This window comes from Phoxinus phoxinus (assembly GCF_949152265.1).
Source record: "Phoxinus phoxinus genome assembly, chromosome: 5".
In the NCBI taxonomy this organism is placed as follows: Eukaryota; Metazoa; Chordata; class Actinopteri; order Cypriniformes; family Leuciscidae; genus Phoxinus; species Phoxinus phoxinus.
Genome location: NC_136880.1, coordinates 30,199,933 through 30,219,988, shown reverse-complemented (window position 1 = coordinate 30,219,988; position 20,056 = coordinate 30,199,933). Strand labels below are relative to the sequence as shown.

The window sequence follows — 20,056 nt, the reverse complement described above, 5'->3', positions numbered from 1 at the left end:
ATACTTTCCTATCATTGTTAAAAGGCAAAAGATATTCTTTAAACTGATGGCAGTTAAGCTCCATCCACAAAAAAATTGAGTTCAAGTCCCGGGTCATGTTTTTTTTTTTTTTTTTCTCATACTTTTGGGATTTTGACGACAGGTCCCGGGTCATCGTTTTTTTTTTTTTTTTTTTCATACTTTCCTATCATTGTTAAAAGGCAAAAGATATTCTTTAAACTGATGGCAGTGAAGCTCCATCCACAAAAAAATTGAGTTCAAGTCCCGGGTCATGTTTTTTTTTTTTTTTTTTTCATGCTTTTGGGATTTTGACGACAGGTCCCGGGTCATCGTTTTTTTGTTGTTTTTTTCATACTTTCCTATTATTGTTAAAAGGCAAAATATATTCTTTAAACTGATGGCAGTTAAGCTCCATCCACAAAAAAATTGAGTTCAAGTCCCGGGTCATGTTTTTTTTTTTTTCATACTTTTGGGATTTTGACGACAGGTCCCGGGTCATCGTTTTTTTTTTTTTTTTCATACATTCCTATCATTGTTAAAAGGCAAAAGATATTCTTTAAACTGATGGCAGTTAAGCTCCATCCACAAAAAAATTGAGTTCAAGTCCCGGGTCATGTTTTTTTTTTTTTCATAATTTTGGGATTTTGACGACAGGTCCCGGGTCATCGTTTTTGTTGTTTTTTTCATACTTTCCTATCATTGTTAAAAGGCAAAATATATTCTTTAAACTGATGGCAGTTAAGCTCCCTCCACAAAAAAATTGAGTTCAAGTCCCGGGTCATGTTTTTTTTTTTTCATACTTTTGGGATTTTGACGACAGGTCCCGGGTCATCGTTTTTTTTTTTTTTTTTTCATACTTTCATATCATTGTTAAAAGGCAAAAGATATTCTTTAAACTGATGGCAGTTAAGCTCCATCAACAAAAAAATTTAGTTCAAGTCCCGGGTCATGTTTTTTTTTTTTTTCATACTTTTGTGATTTTGACGACAGGTCATCGTTTTTTTTTTTTTTTTCATACTTTCCTATCATTGTTAAAAGGCAAAAGATATTCTTTAAACTGATGGCAGTTAAGCTCCATCCACAAAAAAATTGAGTTCAAGTCCCGGGTCATGTTTTTTTTTTTTTCATACTTTTGGGATTTTGACGACAGGTCCCGGGTCATCGTTTTTTTGTTGTTTTTTTCATACTTTCCTATCATTGTTAAAAGGCAAAAGATATTCTTTAAACTGATGGCAGTTAAGCTCCATCCACAAAAAAATTGAGTTCAAGTCCCGGGTCATGTTTTTTTTTTTTTTTTTCTCATACTTTTGGGATTTTGACGACAGGTCCCGGGTCATCGTTTTTTTTTTTTTTTCATACTTTCCTATCATTGTTAAAAGGCAAAAGATATTCTTTAAACTGATGGCAGTTAAGCTCCATCCACAAAAAAATTGAGTTCAAGTCCCGGGTCATGTTTTTTTTTTTTTTTTTCTCATACTTTTGGGATTTTGACGACAGGTCCCGGGTCATCGTTTTTTTTTTTTTTTTTTTCATACTTTCCTATCATTGTTAAAAGGCAAAAGATATTCTTTAAACTGATGGCAGTGAAGCTCCATCCACAAAAAAATTGAGTTCAAGTCCCGGGTCATGTTTTTTTTTTTTTTTTTTTTCATGCTTTTGGGATTTTGACGACAGGTCCCGGGTCATCGTTTTTTTGTTGTTTTTTTCATACTTTCCTATCATTGTTAAAAGGCAAAATATATTCTTTAAACTGATGGCAGTTAAGCTCCATCCACAAAAAAATTGAGTTCAAGTCCCGGGTCATGTTTTTTTTTTTTTCATACTTTTGGGATTTTGACGACAGGTCCCGGGTCATCGTTTTTTTTTTTTTTTTTCATACATTCCTATCATTGTTAAAAGGCAAAAGATATTCTTTAAACTGATGGCAGTTAAGCTCCATCCACAAAAAAATTGAGTTCAAGTCCCGGGTCATGTTTTTTTTTTTTTCATAATTTTGGGATTTTGACGACAGGTCCCGGGTCATCGTTTTTGTTGTTTTTTTCATACTTTCCTATCATTGTTAAAAGGCAAAAGATATTCTTTAAACTGATGGCAGTTAAGCTCCATCCACAAAAAAATTTTGTTCAAGTCCCGGGTCATGTTTTTTTTTGTTTTTTTTCTCATGCTTTTGGGATTTTGACGACAGGTCCCGGGTCATCGTTTTTTTGTTGTTTTTTTCATACTTTCCTATCATTGTTAAAAGGCAAAAGATATTCTTTAAACTGATGGCAGTTAAGCTCCATCCACAAAAAAATTGAGTTCAAGTCCCGGGTCATGTTTTTTTTTTTTTTTTTCTCATACTTTTGGGATTTTGACGACAGGTCCCGGGTCATCGTTTTTTTTTTTTTTTCATACTTTCCTATCATTGTTAAAAGGCAAAAGATATTCTTTAAACTGATGGCAGTTAAGCTCCATCCACAAAAAAATTGAGTTCAAGTCCCGGGTCATGTTTTTTTTTTTTTTTTTCTCATACTTTTGGGATTTTGACGACAGGTCCCGGGTCATCGTTTTTTTTTTTTTTTTTTTCATACTTTCCTATCATTGTTAAAAGGCAAAAGATATTCTTTAAACTGATGGCAGTGAAGCTCCATCCACAAAAAAATTGAGTTCAAGTCCCGGGTCAAGTTTTTTTTTTTTTTTTTCTCATACTTTTGGGATTTTGACGACAGGTCCCGGGTCATCGTTTTTTTGTTGTTTTTTTCATACTTTCCTATCATTGTTAAAAGGCAAAAGATATTCTTTAAACTGATGGCAGTTAAGCTCCATCAACAAAAAAATTGAGTTCAAGTCCCGGGTCATGTTTTTTTTTTTTTTCATACTTTTGTGATTTTGACGACAGGTCATCGTTTTTTTTTTTTTTTTCATACTTTCCTATCATTGTTAAAAGGCAAAAGATATTCTTTAAACTGATGGCAGTTAAGCTCCATCCACAAAAAAATTGAGTTCAAGTCCCGGGTCAAGTTTTTTTTTTTTTTTTTCTCATACTTTTGGGATTTTGACGACAGGTCCCGGGTCATCGTTTTTTTGTTGTTTTTTTCATACTTTCCTATCATTGTTAAAAGGCAAAATATATTATTTAAACTGATGGCAGTTAAGCTCCCTCCACAAAAAAATTGAGTTCAAGTCCCGGGTCATGTTTTTTTTAGTTTTTTTGTTTTTTCTTACTTTTGGGATTTTGATGACAGGTCCGGGGTCATCGTTTTTTTTTTTTTTTTTTCATACTTTCCTATCATTGTTAAAAGGCAAAAGATATTCTTTAAACTGATGGCAGTTAAGCTCCATCCACAAAAAAATTGAGTTCAAGTCCCGGGTCATGTTTTTTTTTTCTTCATACTTTTGGGATTTTGACGACAGGTCCAGGGTCATCGTTTTTTTTTTTTTTCATACTTTCCTATCATTGTTAAAAGGCAAAAGATATTCTTTAAACTGATGGCAGTTAAATACTGCCATCAGTTAAATACTGCCATACTTTCCTATCATTGTTAAAAGGCAAAATATATTCTTTAAACTGATGGCAGTTAAGCTCCATCCACAAAAAAATTGAGTTCAAGTCCCGGGTCATGTTTTTTTTTTTTTTTTCTCATACTTTTGGGATTTTGACGACAGGTCCCGGGTCATCGTTTTTTTTTTTTTTTCATACTTTCCTATCATTGTTAAAAGGCAAAAGATATTCTTTAAACTGATGGCAGTTAAGCTCCATCCACAAAGAAATTGAGTTCAAGTCCCGGGTCATGTTTTGTTTAGTTTTTTTGTTTTTTCATACTTTTGGGATTTTGACGACAGGTCCCGGGTCATCGTTTTTATTTTATTTTTTCATACTTTCCTATCATTGTTAAAAGGCAAAAGATATTCTTTAAACTGATGGCAGTTAAGCTCCATCCACAAAAAAAATGAGTTCAAGTCCCGGGTCATATTTTTTTTTTTTTTTTTTTTTTCATCCTTTTGGGATTTTGACAACAGGTCCCGGGTCATCGTTTTTTTTTTTTTTTTCATACTTTCCTATCATTGTTAAAAGGCAAAAGATATTCTTTAAACTGATGGCAGTTAAGCTCCATCCACAAAAAAATTGAGTTCAAGTCCCGGGTCATGTTTTTTTTTTTTTCATACTTTTGGGATTTTGACGACAGGTCCCCGGGTCATCGTTTTTTTTTTTTTTTTTTTTTTTTTTCATACTTTCCTATCATGGTTAAAAGGCAAAAGATATTCTTTAAACTGATTGCAGTTAATTACTTTTTATATTAGAATATAATAATATATTTATACAATAAATATAGTAAGTCTTTTGCAAATAATTTTAGTGATAACAGTTGTGATGTTTGTTTTATGAGATGTCCCTGCTGAAAAAAAAATACAATAATTGCACATGAAATGGCATTTGTGACCCTGGTCACAAGTAGCACGGGTATATTTGTGGCAATAGTCAACAAAACATTGTATGGGTCAAAATTATCGGTCCCACTTTATATTAAGTGGCTTTAAGTACTATGTACTTACATAGAAAAATAAGTACAATGTACTTATTGTGTTCATGTTGTACTGTAAAATACTTTTTCTGCGATTGAGGTGTGATACGGGTAAGGTTAGGGACAGGTGTGCTGGTATGGGTAGGTTTAAGGGTGGTTTAAGGTGTAAGGGACAGGTCAACAGTGTAATTACAAATGTAATTACATAAATTAATTACCGCTGTAATTACAAGCAGATATTTTTAATATACAAGTACAATGTAAAAACATATATGTTCACAATAAGTCCATTGTATCAAATAATTAATTTCAATGTTAGTAGTAGTTAAAGCCACTTAAAATAAATTCAGACCAATTTTTATTTTATGCCAAAAATCATTAGGATATTAAGAAAATTATGTTCCATAAAGATACTTTGTACATTTCCTACCGAAAATATATAAAACATTTATTTTTGTGAATGAATGCAGCACAATCGTAAATGGACAATTTTAAAGGCGATTTTCTCAATGATTCAAAAATTATTATTTTTTTCACCCTCCGATTCCAGATTTTCAAATAGTTGTATCTCGGCCAAAAATGTATTTATTCATCTTTCATATGATGCATAAATCTCAATTTTAAAAAAAATACCCATGTGACTTGTTTTGTGGTCCAGGGTCACATATGTTAAAAGGGGAAAGAAATTAACTACACGTGAGAAAATTCCCATGTTTCTGTACATTACGTTTTTCATTTGCATAATATATGTGTGGCTAATCATGCTGGATCCTCTAATTTACGTGGAAACAAATAAGTCTCATTACAGTACGTCACAGAGAGCAGATGCTACTTAAGGAAGATAAACAAAATGCAAGCTGGTGAGATGAAAGATTATGCTATTTTAAATGATTTCTTATATGTCGTCTTAACAACCCCACATTCCCTCATCATATCACAGCTCCTGTAATTATAACTCAGAAATGAGACATGGGGATGTTTGTACTCTACACAAGATCACCACTGATGCATCTGCTTTGCTTGTGAAATCTTGAGTCCTCTCTCAGTCAGGAATCTTTGAGCTCAGACTCCAGTAAAAGATAAATCACTATCAATGCATGCATGGCTGACTCCTCCTTTAAGGGAAGAAAACATCAGTCTACTGTGGAGAATAAAATACTTCCAGACTAAGATAGTGAGAATGATGTGTGATCCTGACAGACGTTGCATAGTGAGCTCTGATCCTGCTGTTTGATTCTGTATAGGCACTGCTTTCCATGTATGAGAAACAGTTACAAAAATACAGTATTTATATTTTCTTTTCAAGTCATGTATATATGCATGACTGAACAGCACTGAAAGAAATGTTAGTAGTGAGGCAAGAAAAAAAGATATGACAGCTATTTTTGTCAATCCAAATGACTCAGCAGGAAACTGTATATACAGTAATCTCTCTCATATTCTAACAGGTCCATTAAGGTCTGAATGCATGCATTAAAACAATTAGAGGTCATGTTATAATGCTTTCTGTGGCAATGTGAGCTGGGCTAAATGGCCAGTCTCAATGAAACTTTCTAATATTATGAACAAGGACTTGTCAAGACTGCATGATAGTTTTATGACAGGATATATAATAACCAGATCTCCTACCAGGAAAGATAATTCTCATTAACAAAGACATGGCCAACATTATTAGTGTTCGTAATCTGAAAGTATGGTTATACAACACATGTTTGCAAATACCGAAACGTGCTAATCGATATACTGACAGAACTTAAAACAGAAAAGCTTTTATAACTTTAGCAATGTACACATTGAGATGACTAGAATTCATCTAATTAATAGGCTGATTTAATTAAATGTATAATAAATTATAATTAATTTATGTACAACACCATTACATTTACAGGTAATGAATATATCTAATTTGACATGATTTGACAAGAGTTTCATTCACTTCTGTAGGATTTTCTAAACAATATTTGCACATAATCCACATTAACAATGTTTCACAATTCACATATTTCACACCTTGTTGGTGTTTAATGGTAATTTAATTCAGCCACAAAATGTGCAAATTACTTTTATTAGTGCCATCTGGATTTCATTTGTCTTTTCTAAATAAATTTGCCATTTAAAAGGCTTTTCTTAGTCAAAGTTTCAAGATAAATGAGATTCCTGTCCTATAATATACAGTATATACTACAGTTAAAATAAATGGTTAAGATTTTTAATTAATACTTTTTTTTTTATTCAGCAATGAAAATAAAGTGACAGTAATGTTTAAATTGTTACAAAAAATCTATTTAAAATACATTTCTATTTCTATTTTTCTATGTATTCAAATAATCTTGAGAAAAAAAACGCATCATTACAGTTCATGTACACATGTACAGTTCATACAGTACTTCTGAAAATCTGGTAAACCATTTTATATAAATATTTCTTTCAATTACACAAGAATATTCATCTTTAAAGGGTACAACAGGAATTACCCATAGGGCTACTGCTTAAATTACATCTAGCAGCTTGGATTGATTTAGACAACAATTTTCCAATGAAGTTTTGCTAAAGAATCCATCCAGAGGATCTTCAGGATTGTAGTGGCTCGTTATAGCAGCCACGGCTTGCCAGCGTGACTGGCTCAGACATAAAGGAAGCCGTGTGGAAAGGGTCCATCAGTGGTCTCCCGTCTCTGTAGGTTGGCTTTCCTGCTGAAGAGATAGCACAGCATGAGGCATCACAGGCCTGGGAAGGATCGATGGAGCAACGTGAGAAAAGCTTTAAAGAAAAGTTTCTTCAGGCGCCTGTAACGTCGAGCCAGCTACTTGATCTTCGACCCAGTGGAAACTGCAGTGCTGGATACTGCTACGTCTCCATATGGCCATGAGGGTGTATGTTGCATCAGGGAGAACACAAATACATTGTTTGTTTGCTATTGTTCAATGTTCAGACAGCTGACTGTTGGTACAGTACATGTTTCAGTATTTATCATGTAGGCTTTTGTGTCATATACTCTTGCAATTCTGAACCTAATTTATAATGCTCATCAGTTGCTGATGTACATTGGAAAATGAATGAATAAATGAATGAATATATTTAAACAAATATTTTAATTGAAATTGACATTTTTATTATAACAATATTTTTAAATATTGCATTTAAAAATATATTTTTTATTATATGAATTTTGCAATGTACATACTATGCTAGGCATGTTAGTATTTCCACCTTAAAAAAATGCTTTTAAATTAGTTATTTATATATTTTTTGCTGAAACAATTTAAATAACTAGCTTAAAACCATTTTTTTTTTTGGTGGGGGGGGGGTGAAAATACTAACATGCTTAAGAGTAAGAATTTTGCGTTCGAATTGAGCATTATACATTTTGTTTATAATTATGTGTGAAATTTAACAAACGGTTATAAAGTGCTACCAATTAAAGATGATCTATTATGCTTTTTAATATTTTCAACTGTCTTTAGTGTGTAATGTTGCTGTTTGAGCATGAAAAAGACCTGCAAAAGTCACAAAACACAAAGTCACTCTGAAGGGGGTTATTCTCTTTATCAGGCTAAACAGTTACTGAACTCTCTGAAACACCTTGATTGTAGTCTTGAGGTTTTTTTCTGGGAACTTACACATCACAATATTCCTCATTTAAATGATTCCCACACAAGGCATTTGGGAAAAAAAGGGGGATGAGGCCTGGTTGAGTTGTTAGTAGAGTGTTGATACTAGGGGTGATGGTGACCAATCAGAGCACATTGCACTTTTCGGAAGGATGGGGTTCACAAGCCTTGTTCTGACTGTCCGATTGGAATCCGATCAATTTTAGCAAATGTGAACAGCAAAAAAAGTGTAAAAAAAATTTGTTTTACACATCCGTTTCAAGCTACATTCATATGTTTCATTCATCGCATTTCTAGACATTTGTTTCAGTCTGATCGCTCGGATTAGATTTTGCATGGCTTTTTTGCCTATGTTACTTTCTCACACCATGTAAAATGTAAGGAGAAGACAGCAGCACGGAATAAAGCAATGCATTCCAAGTTTCTGCTGCTGCCTCATAAAACGTAAATGATCCAGCGCAACGGCAACATGTTATGTTGCAAGACAACATCTGTGTTGCAATCTCTGTTGCTGTTGTTTTTGGCGTAGGCATACATACCAATGCAATGTCATTGCCATAGAAACCAATGCAGATATTCCATAAAATGAAAGTGCACCATAGGACACACAAATCGGATCTGAACAGTTATGATACACGTGTGAACAGTCAATCATTTAGATCAGATTCTAATCGGATACACAAACGGATTCAGGCTGACATAGACTGGAAATAAAGAGTGTTACTAACAGACTGAAAAGAGAAGTTCTGCAATAATGTAAAATATGTGGGGAAAAAACATACAATCATTAAAACCTATAGACCCAAAAACAAAATCAAGACTTTTAGACAGGGTCAATTTTCACAAAATCAGAACCCCGAAGGCATTTTGTGATTATTTATATTATACAACATTTCTAGGGGTATTCAGGGGTGCTGAATTCAAATCTGCTGCACATGAAGCTCAAAAATGTCCCAAAATGCCTTAAAATTGAGAAATTCAAAATGGCCGCCACCGCCAGGCTGAAATCTATTTTTCAGTATATTTGTTTGTACATTTGACCTCAAAACAAAATACAATGTAAGTAAATGTAGCCTGATAATATCAACTATAATAATAATTATAATAATAACTGAGTAATTATTGATAGTTAAAAACAACTATTTTTGCAATATCTAAGCATTTTCTTCACATTACATCTCAAATTTGAATATGCATTTGAATTGCCCATCTAGGAAAACTTGCAAAAGCACATTTATTTCATGTTTGTACCTTGTTTAGTCAAAAAGATATACTGAAAAATAGATTTCAGCCTGGCGGTGGCGGCCATTTTGAATTTCTCAATTTTGAGGCATTTTGGGAAAAATTTTAGCTTCATATACAGCAGATTTGGATTCAGAACCCCTTAATACCCCTAGAAATGTTGTATAATATAAATAATCACAAAATGCCTCCAGCACTTTAAATAAGCACATTTTCAGAAATTCTGCCTAGTCTATTTGTGAAATCAAGCGTAGCATCAATTTTGGCAGGTCACGTTAGTCAAGCTCGCATTAGCTGACCCTCAGCTGATCCACGTCTATATATATCTATAGGAATACGACGCCTATCACTGTATACATATACAGTATAAGCTCCTTCAGTATTATCAGCAGCTATCGTGTTTCTCAGGAGCGAATTACCCCCCTCCATCCCCAGCTCCTCCTCTCATCCAGTCAGGATTTGGCATTCTGATTCCCTCTAAATCAGATTAAATTATCGAATTATGTTGTACTTTAAAATCTTGAATTAATGATATCTGCAATACATTCATGTTGGTTCTGTTCTGTTTACCCTAAGAGGGGTTATTGCTGCTCTCTCTGCTCTTGTCCATGCTATAGGCTGCATGGATGCGCAGGGAGTTCTCGCCCAGGGGTGCGTTTCCTGTACAACTAGCTCACTGCTTAACTACCATAGTACGGTGCATCGTTGGAGAAATAAACTAGCTAGTCACGACTGTTTCCCAAAACCGTACAGTATGCCGCAAAGTATCGTTCAACCACGTTGGTTTATGACGTCTCGCACGTGGTGGACTAATAACTTATTTTAATTCATCTGTTTGAGATGGAATTAACGCTAGATTTTGTCATATAAGTTACAGACATATGGCATCTGAAGACCATTTCAAATTTTGCTTTATTACCAGACTCAATATTTGGCTCGTTCTTACATAGTTGAGCACGTTCGCACATGCGCAGGCTTCAAAAACGGTGCTTTAAATCTCTTGACAAACTAAAAGACGTAAATTACATTTGTATGTATTCTAAATAAATAACACGGGTTGTACTGAACGTCAGCTTGCTTATTTTGCTAAAGATAAGGATTTATTCAGTCTACATCTCATGTTAACTAGAAACTATGCTTCTAACCACAGCTCGAGAGCTCTCGTTCCAACCACACAAGTTTGCGATGCTGTTTGCGAACGTTCGTTGGGAACGATGGTTTCGGGAAACACCAAATCGTTGAACTATGCTGATAACGACGGAACTTGCGACCATAGTTGGCTAACGATGCTTTCGGGAAACGCACCCCAGAACGGAACCATACCGCCAATCCAAACTGTATTCTAATTGTCAGTCGTATTCGACGATAGTGGTCCTGACAGAAATGGCATATTATAGCCTCTTTAAATAAAATGTCTAACTTTTTCCCATTTTGGCAAGAAGAGAGATGACTAAAAAAACATTTGAAGTCTTTCGCATAAATCTTTCAAAATCCTCCAAAACGGCCTCTTCGCTTTGCTTCAGCACTTGGCCGCTTTTTTTTATCAGTGTCTCCACACTCTCACTGGCCTGGGGCGTGATGGCGTTTGACTTGAACGGCTGGCTGATGGTACACCAGAACCCTCTCCCCTCCGGATGACCAGCCCTCTGTCCTGGCTGAGCGATGCACGGCTCACAAATGTCACTCGTACACTCAGCCTGCCAACTATTTCATTAGCAAACGTGACTTGGCTTCCATCACATGACAAACAACCCTGCAGGTCAGCGACCCCTTGCTAAAGATCTCCCCACCTGCTCTGCTGTAAACAGACCTGCTGTGTGCCTGAGTAATGATTATGAATCAAGCTGTTGTTAACATCTACAGCATCTTTTTACTGTCATTTTTGTTCTCTGTGAGCAACTGATGTGAATTGACTTAAAACGTAAAGGGATAGTTGGGAAAAACGGATAATATGGAGAAAAAAATACTATGGAAGTCAATGGGGCCCATCAACTGTGTGGTTACCAACATTCTTTAAAATATATTCTTTTGTTGAGGTATATGATGACAGAACTTTCATTTTTGGGAGTTCTCCCTTTAAAGTCTTAATATAGTGTCCAAAATGAAAGACTCATTCGTTTGATGAGTGCCGTTTTCTTTATGTTAATGTATTTCCTGAAACAGGAATTTAGGCTGGGACATATTGAAAAAATAAATAGCCAATAGGCTTTGGTTACATCACAGAAATGATTTATGACATGCCACTTGCTGGCAGCAGCTAACAGGGGAGGGACCTTCTCATTCTAGAGAGAATTTGATTGGACAAAAATCTGTCTAGTGCAGAATGAGTAACCAAAACTATTTGACCATTTTTTTTGGAAGAAATTTTAAATGTGTAATGATTTGAATTGAATAAAATGTATGTAAATATTTCATATACTCGCCCTTGGCAGGTATGACTAGGCTGGGTGTCGAATTCTATACTTTTTACTTTGTAAGCGTCCCAACCCCCATAGATGAAAAAGATGTGGAAAAGATCAAAAGTGTGGCTACGTTTCACCAGGCTCAATACCAACAATGCGCGATACAATATTTGCAACAAGATAATTGCTGCCAAGAACGGCAACAGGACAAATCTGATGAAACACTTGACAGTGCACGGAATAAACTTAAGAGCAAAAAGTTGCTCCGTCTTCGACTGCAAGAAGAACTGGAGCACGTCACAAATTAACCGGAACTTGGAGAATAGGCTACTTGCCACACAGACATGAGAAATAGGCATATATAAAGCTTGAAAAGTCTACTTTTAGACATTTCTAAAAGTGTGCACGTTCACTATACCGCAGAGATAACGAGTCAGCAACTTCAGCTTCATGTTAAAACGGAGTCTGTTGAAACTGAAAAAATAAAACCAAAGTTTGTAAAAACCAAAACCAAAGTAATCTTAATTGTTAAAATGGATATTCATAAAATTGGTAATGAAAAAAGTATCGTTCAGGAACCGGTATCAAAATCAAGGTATCGGTATGATATCGGTATGAATGGTATGATATCGGTATAGGTGTGACAGATATAAATCAATACCAAAACCCTTTCTACACACGATTTTTCTGTACTTTGCTCTAATTACAAACATCTGCTAAAATCGCTGTGAATTTATGACTGTTTTTGCCTTCACCTTCATTATAAACAGTAAACATCCAGAGAGTTAATTCATTTTAATTAGCGAAAGTTTACATACAGCCTGATTTATGTTTCTAAGTTTAACATTACCATCAACTGCTTTCTTGACTGTTTGCTGTTTCAAATTACCAGAACTGGCAGGCAGTTCAGAGCAGTTGTGTGTGCCTATGAGTAATGCAGATACAAACAGTGGTACGGCGGAAGCATTTTTCTTCTGCGCTCTCCGCATTATGAGGCCTCTTCACCAATTCAAGAGTCTAATCTAATTTCCCTCAGACTTGTAGAGCGTGAACAAGCCGCTGTGAAGCTTGGCATCTAAAGACGGTCTGGGACAAAGGCTCTGAGAATAAACATGAACAAGCGTGTCTGCATGTCTTGTCATCAGTGGCCATTGATCTGTGTTCCTGGTATGAAAGCGGCTGAAAGTTTCCTAGAAAAGTTTTCTTCTGGTGGAGATCAATGCTCCGGAGGAGTCTGGCGGCCTCTAGAGGTCAAGCAGTTTACAACAAACTTGAGCAGATATTTACCCCACCTATCAGACATCCATAAAAAAAAGTAAAAACCAGAAAATGCTCATTTTTATTCCATATCCCTATCTATTTACCTCGCGATTCGCTTCCAATTTGGATTCTATACAGATTCTGTAATGTGGTGAGACTACATGAATAAAACAGCGAGATGAAAGAATACTCTGATCAATTTCTTCAGATATGACAAGCTATTTTCCCTGTGTTTTACCATGATAGATCCGTGTACAAGCACACCTGAGACCCTGGTGGTTGACATTCCATTCCACAGAATCCAATATTCCCTTTTGCTGTCAAAAAAGGAAAATAGACTTGCTCATATCACATATATTTGATATTTACTCTCCCGAACATGCAACTCACCCCTGAACTTTTTGTGTCTGGCCTCCGCAGACTGAGATTTAAAACAGATCTCTTCTGCACCCATCACCATAGTAACAAATTCTACCAATTACAGCTCAAAAACTCCGCCGCTTAGAGAGGGTTTACACTTAGATATCCTCTAATAAGGTCAAATGTGGAGAATATGAATATTTGCTCTCATATTGCTCATATTTCTCTATGGCAGAGACCCCGTTTAGTAAAAGTGACATGGTGGTGATCGGGGACGGAATCAGTTTTGCAGATGAAGTGTAGCTGGAAAAAAGATCCTTCAGGGCCCATGTTACATCACTGCTAATGGCTTCTGCCCTGATGGCAAGCGAAATTAAGAGTACATTAATTAGGTGCATTCATTAAATGAACTAGTAGGCAACTCCGGAGTCTACTCGCAGAAGTACAATTTGGCCAGTCAATAATTCAGATGTTGTTACTTCTAAATCATGTCTTTAATCGTTGTTGTTTTTCTGAAGTCTGAACCCACAAATGACTTTATTATAAAAAAATACAAATCAGATTTGTGTGAAAACAAACAGCAGGTACTTGAGTCCCAAAAGAATTAATTTTAATGACTCATTAAATGCCTTAGCTTGAGTGTTTGTGTAAGAACTGTGACTCCTGGCTCAAAAACACAGAGCAATCAAAGTATTGCTGCAACCAAAAACAAGAAAATAAAGCTGTAATACATGATGCATCAAACAATGCCTCAGAAAGCAAAGTAAATCTTCTCCCAATTAAATATTTATATATTTAATAACAAAGGAACATACATCAGTGCAAGCTATTAAATATATCAAAGTACTTTGTTTTAAACTCATCTTACATGAGGCCATTATGCAAAACAATACAGAGCTGCACATTTTTCTACATCTCTAGGGACCGACAACACCAGGCAAGTTTCCCAAGTTAACTCCCAAAGTATTATGAATTGTAAGCAGAGAGTACATGGTGAGGGCTTTCCTGGATAGTAGGGAAGGAGTTGAGTACTATAAAATTGCAGGGGTTTGGAACTAAAGATAATTCCTGGAACTCTATGATTATGAAGATAGCATGAAATAAAGATGAGGAAGCTGTGGGACTTTTCATTGCATTAATGATGGGGATTTTTCACTGCTCTTTCTGTAAGTTACACCAGGCGACAACAAGCTAAAGTTTTAATGAAAAAAATATCACTAATTTATTTAACTGATTCATTCAGGAAAAAAACAAGCGACCATCTTTACGGTTAATGAATCGTTCACTCAATTGATTTATTCAAAAACGCTGTTTCATCATTCATAAACTAAATAAGTGTCTGTCTTTAGGAGCGAGTCATTGACTCATTCAGTCAAACAAACTGTTTGATTCATTCAGGAACTAAAATGTTATTTTGAGCAGTGCTATTCTAGTATCTATTTTTAGTATGCTGTTTAAAGCTGCAGTCCGTAGAGTTTCCTCTTTGTCGCCATCTCTGTATGAAATCTGCAATTGCAGTTATTCGTGGAATTATCAACTTTACGTGGGTTGTGCCTCGACACGGCACAGCGCGGATGAATCCATTTGAGGAGAATGTACGGCTGTCAGTCACCGCGCCGGTGTGGATACTGGCATCCAGAATCACAGATTCTACTTTTTGGAAGTATGACCAACATAATAATAAATTTTTCACCGGAAAATGTCATCTGAACAAGTAAGTAACATCCATTTTTGTTCTGACCAACTAAGGGGGGGAAAGCATTGCTGTAAATCGCGCTAATTAAATCTAACGATCGCTTATATCACGTCAAACCGTGCAAATTATACTTTTTTGTCAAATCGTTAACTTTAACAACACCAGCATTGCGTGACTACATGTATTTCAGTAGCCTACCCAGTAACTGAATTAATTAAGCGAACAAGAGCGCTACTGTTACATAATTGAACCGTTGAAATTTCGTACCTGTCCAGCAGAAAAAAAGCCATCTTTGCGTCCGTTTTGAACCCCTTCAAAACACGGAGTTCACGCCACCTTTCAAATGTGCTTCCGATATTTATCCTTGTTTTCGCATTGAGCCGGTTGCAGTCTCTTTTTTTCGGTAGCTACTCCGAAGTCTTTTGCATTTTACAATAGGTGAATCTCCAGTTGTCACTGGTGATTGTCGTTTGAACCTTTCTGGATCCACCATCAAATTGAAAAGTTTAATTATATCAAGTGCTGTGAGAAAAGGCTATAAATCTCCACCTCCAACATCCTCTGCACGCAATATAGCCTACTAGCCGACACACTTCTTTTTGTGTACAGATGTGACATAATGACGTAAAGACATGCTCGAATTTCCCCGCGGAAATCCACCAGTACCACTGGAATTAAAAACATAATTACAAGTTTACCGTTTGGAATCGAGCTAAGGCAAGTAGATAGTTTTGAACACTGGCTGGTTATGTACTTGCTCAAAAAATTATTTTGGATAATTTTTAACCCAAAAAAGTTACGGACTGGAGCTTTAATATTTTGAATTAGTCTCTAGTTTTAGTAAATACTACGTTTTTAGTAATTTTGTCGTGTTGTTTTATCTTTGTTTTCTTTATTTAGATTTAGTTATTTTAGTACATCAAATTGTTGTCAATATATCCATTTGTAATCAACAAAGAATTAAAAAATTCTGAGAAATATTTTGCTTAAGAAGGGTACTTCTCCTTCTGCTTCTTTAAAATACATGGCATTTGGTTTGGTATTTTGTTACACAATAATATATAAACATATTTTTAAGTGTGGCTTAAGTGTCCAAATATTTTTTGAGACCACTGTATTTGAAATAAACATAGTAAATGTGGATAGATAGATTAATAGCAGCACTAAAGTAGGGCTTAATTTGTGAGGTTAGAAAGGTCAAAAGAACATAGATGGCGTCTGTTTTGTTAAACGATTTGTCCTCCCAATCATGCTCATCTCAAGCGATGAGCACAGGAATATTCATGGCAGTGACTGACGCAGGGAGGCAATGAAGGGCCCTTCTGTCTTTCATTACATGCACAACAATGAATTCATTGGAATTATTGTGGAAGCATGACCTTCACTTTCACCCCTGTGTTCATTACTGGCAGAGGCATGGCCCATGCTCAGAGATTATTTCACACTGTATAAGAGAGCAAGCCAGAGTGGAGTGTGCAGACCCCATCAAGAGGTGGCGGGCTGCAGAAAATGAATATGACATGCAAAGGCAATTTCCTTTTGGCCAGATGGGTGACTTGGTATTCCTGACGAATGTTAGGAGATCAAGAAGTCCTATTAGCGCACTCTGATAACTACCCGGTGCATGAGAGGGAGGGGTTGACATTCTGCCGAAGCTCCTTTTACGAAGGAAACCATTGCAACAGAGTATACATTTGCTCTAAATGTTTGTTTATCTGTTCCCTTATAGAAAGGTACAGCCAGCCTTTTTGCGAAAAAAGGGAGCTTTTGCCAGGATATTGACAATAAAATGTGTGAGCAAAGACTTGAGAGTCAATATTCATTTAATCTGGCATTGGTCGGTTGCTTGAGTTGGGCTTCTTAGAGCCAAGGTGATATCTATCAAATGCCAAGAAGAATATAAACTGTATGGTGGGGGAATGAGGATCAGAATGAAGGACACAGGAAACAGAGGACCTTTCATGGACAGACTCTCAGACGGAAGCTATTCCCCATCTCTTTAGAAAGTGTAATGAAGGGAGACTGAATCAAAGAGGTCCAATATTATGCCTGACCAAATGGATTGCCTTTGCAGTGAGCAAACTGGGGACGAAGATAAGGCGTGCTTGGAAATACTATGTTTTCTCTTTTTTGGCCCTGACAGCAGTGCAGCTCAGGTTTTGGCCCCGGTCCCCTCAGTGAAGTCATAATCATTGTCTGTCTACCTAATCATTGTTGAAGCTTAATTTAACATTGTGCTTCGCTTACTGCTTGTATGTTTTCCATAAGATGTGCTACATCCTAAGTGGAAAAATAAGACCAAGTGCAAACAACAAGACAGAAAGTTGTTCAAATTTATGTGACTAGTCATAGCGTGGCTCACAAGTGCATCTGCATTATGCACACACTGTAGGATATGATCTATTTTGTTGTTGTTGTTGCAGACTTAAAGCGACAGTTCACCCAAAAATTATTTCATCATTTACTTACTGTAAAGGCCAAATCATATTGCATCAACAGATGCCGACCAACAGCAACAGACACTCTGACTGGGTTTTGTCTGATCAGTCGGCGTCTGCTGGTGTTAGATGGTGTTTGTTTTTGCCGATTGTTCAAGTAGCTTTTGTCAGGTCATGGAACGTCTGAAAAGTGACGTCCTGCAATCTGGTGATTGTGCTGGTTGGTTGGTCGGCCGGTGCAGAGTAAATTGGCCTTGAAAAAACTGCAGATAGTTTCCAGAACTTTTAGCGACATTTTAGGTTTTACGGATTGAACTTAAATTTACAGTAAAAACCTGTTTTGTAGATTTATAATGCATTGACAACCACCAAAAACCACAATGAGAAAACCAGATGATGAAACAAAACGTATTACAGCTTTTCTACAAGATGAGGTAAAAATACAGAGAAAGTGCACAGTATTTGTTGTCATGCAAACAAATACTAAACACCATCATGGTAACACACTAAAATTATGCATTAAACATTCATTTCACCCTGATGTGTACTGAACAGTCCTAAAACATGAACATTTGTTTTAGGGTGGGTTTGGTCACCTGTGGACCTACTAATAAACTAGCATCCATAATGACATTAATTGGAAATATATTTTACTCTACAGGCTGATAGCAGCAATATTTACTTCTCTTATGTAGACAGATATTGATTTTCACAGGGGAGAGGCTGTATCACTGAATGACTTCTTACTGAGAAGACGAGGCTGATGAAGTTGTCCGGGATTATCCTGGCTCGCCCCTGTCGTCTGGTGAAGACAAAGTGCACAGACATACTGGCAAGTGATAAACAGTATGGCTGTTTGCAAAAGTCTAAAGGAGTGTGATCGTCTGCATTACCAGGCAGCAAGCTGTGAACGCCTTCCGAGCAAACAGTGGCAGTGCTAGACTGAAAGACTGTTCAGATTAGTTTTACACACATAATCAGTGCTCTTATGCAATTGACTGAAACTGGGTCATTTTATGGAAGAGGTGCCTTTGCAAGTTTGATTGGATGATTTTTAAAGTACATTTTATATTTTTTAACACTTCTATAATAATTCAATTAAAGGGATTTAAAAAAGTAGAGATGTCCTTGACTTCAAAAGAATGATGTCATTATGATGATAAGTAATTACTCAATGACCTGGAGATGCAACTTTTTAATTACAATGTAAATATATGCACAAAGATAATGAATACTAAATGCTTTATTTTATTTCCATATATTTATTTTTTTAGTCAGTAACAGACTGTGTATTCATATTTCACAATGTTGCTCTTTTTACTGTATTTTTGATCAGATAATTGCAGCCTTAAGATACATCTTAAAAAAAATATTTTAAAATAAAATTTCTATATTTAGCCTAAATAAATGTCTATATAATGAAAAAAATTATCTTAACATATAGTATATACATTTATGTATAAATGGGCAAAATCTCACTGGCACAAGCTTTTATGTAATAAATACAAGTGGCAGGCACTTGTTTAGAAAGACCCTGTTCTAATGATTTTGAAGTCATGTGATCTGCTGTGAAATAATCCTGATGCTCTGCTTGGAACCATATTTGCAATTAAATTTCTTAATTCCTCTGAAGTATTACAGCAAACCGAGTTCAGAAATGATACATGTAATTGATTTAGTCCCGTTAACAGTCTCCGTGTGAGAAACATACACTTCCCTAGCTGGAGGTGGTAATGAAGGTGCTAACGATAAACTTTTATAACATGACATGTGAGCGAAACCACAGAGGAGAACATATTGTCATGAGTATTTTTAGGTGTTTTTCCATTTCCTAGTGCTAATTGCAACTTTTGCAACTCTGTGTGCAGTAAAATTTCCCTTAAGACCCACAGAGTTACCACTTTAAAGATACAGTAAATGGCATTCAATTAAAAATCCAGCACAATAAGGCAGTCATTACAGAACCGTTTCAAAAAAGAGTCATTAAATTAAATCTGGTAAATGTCACTTGATGTACACTCAAGCACAAATCTCTGAATTAGTCATATCCTAATGGCATTGTGGTGAAGTGCTCCGAGGCAGAACCAGATTTTAAAGACAAGTAAATCAGAATTATGAGATAACCGTGTTTTCCTCTTTTTCTAAGGAAAATAACGAGAGTCACAGTCAACAATGTCACATCACGTGGTGATTCGCTGATAAATCTGCTGTATTACCATGAAGTGTCGAAGCGACACCAATCACATTATCTCCCTCATATTACATTCATGACATACAAAAGCAGTGAACCCAGGGGCAGTCATTAACCATTATACGGCCATTCATCATCCTGATTTTGCATTGACCAAACGGATTACAAATGTTCTCTCTGTGTGCATGCAAAGCGTTAACCTTCTCCTTGGCTCCTTTCTCATCCTCAACGGCCTCAGTAAAATGGCAACTTCACAAGCCGTAATGATGTCACTGAAGTATCACTTGTCATTTTTAAGTGATGAGTCCCCACACAGTTCAAAGAAGATTGATGATTTTGCCACTACTGCAGTAA

At 35.8% G+C, this 20,056-nt stretch overlaps 1 protein-coding gene across 1 annotated transcript in view; it reads right to left on the bottom strand.

The window, feature by feature from the left end:
• Positions 1 to 6,774: 6,774 nt before the first annotated feature.
• Positions 6,775 to 20,056, bottom strand: part of LOC306998305 (uncharacterized protein) — a 38,806-nt gene continuing 25,524 nt past the window's right edge. The window contains exons 2-3 of the mRNA XM_079612272.1: positions 18,259 to 18,313; positions 6,775 to 7,195 (exon numbers count right to left, since the gene is read on the bottom strand). Coding sequence (XP_079468398.1) covers positions 7,074 to 7,195; positions 18,259 to 18,313 — 177 coding nt within the window. The 3' untranslated portion in view covers positions 6,775 to 7,073. The remainder of the gene's footprint in view (positions 7,196 to 18,258; positions 18,314 to 20,056) is intronic.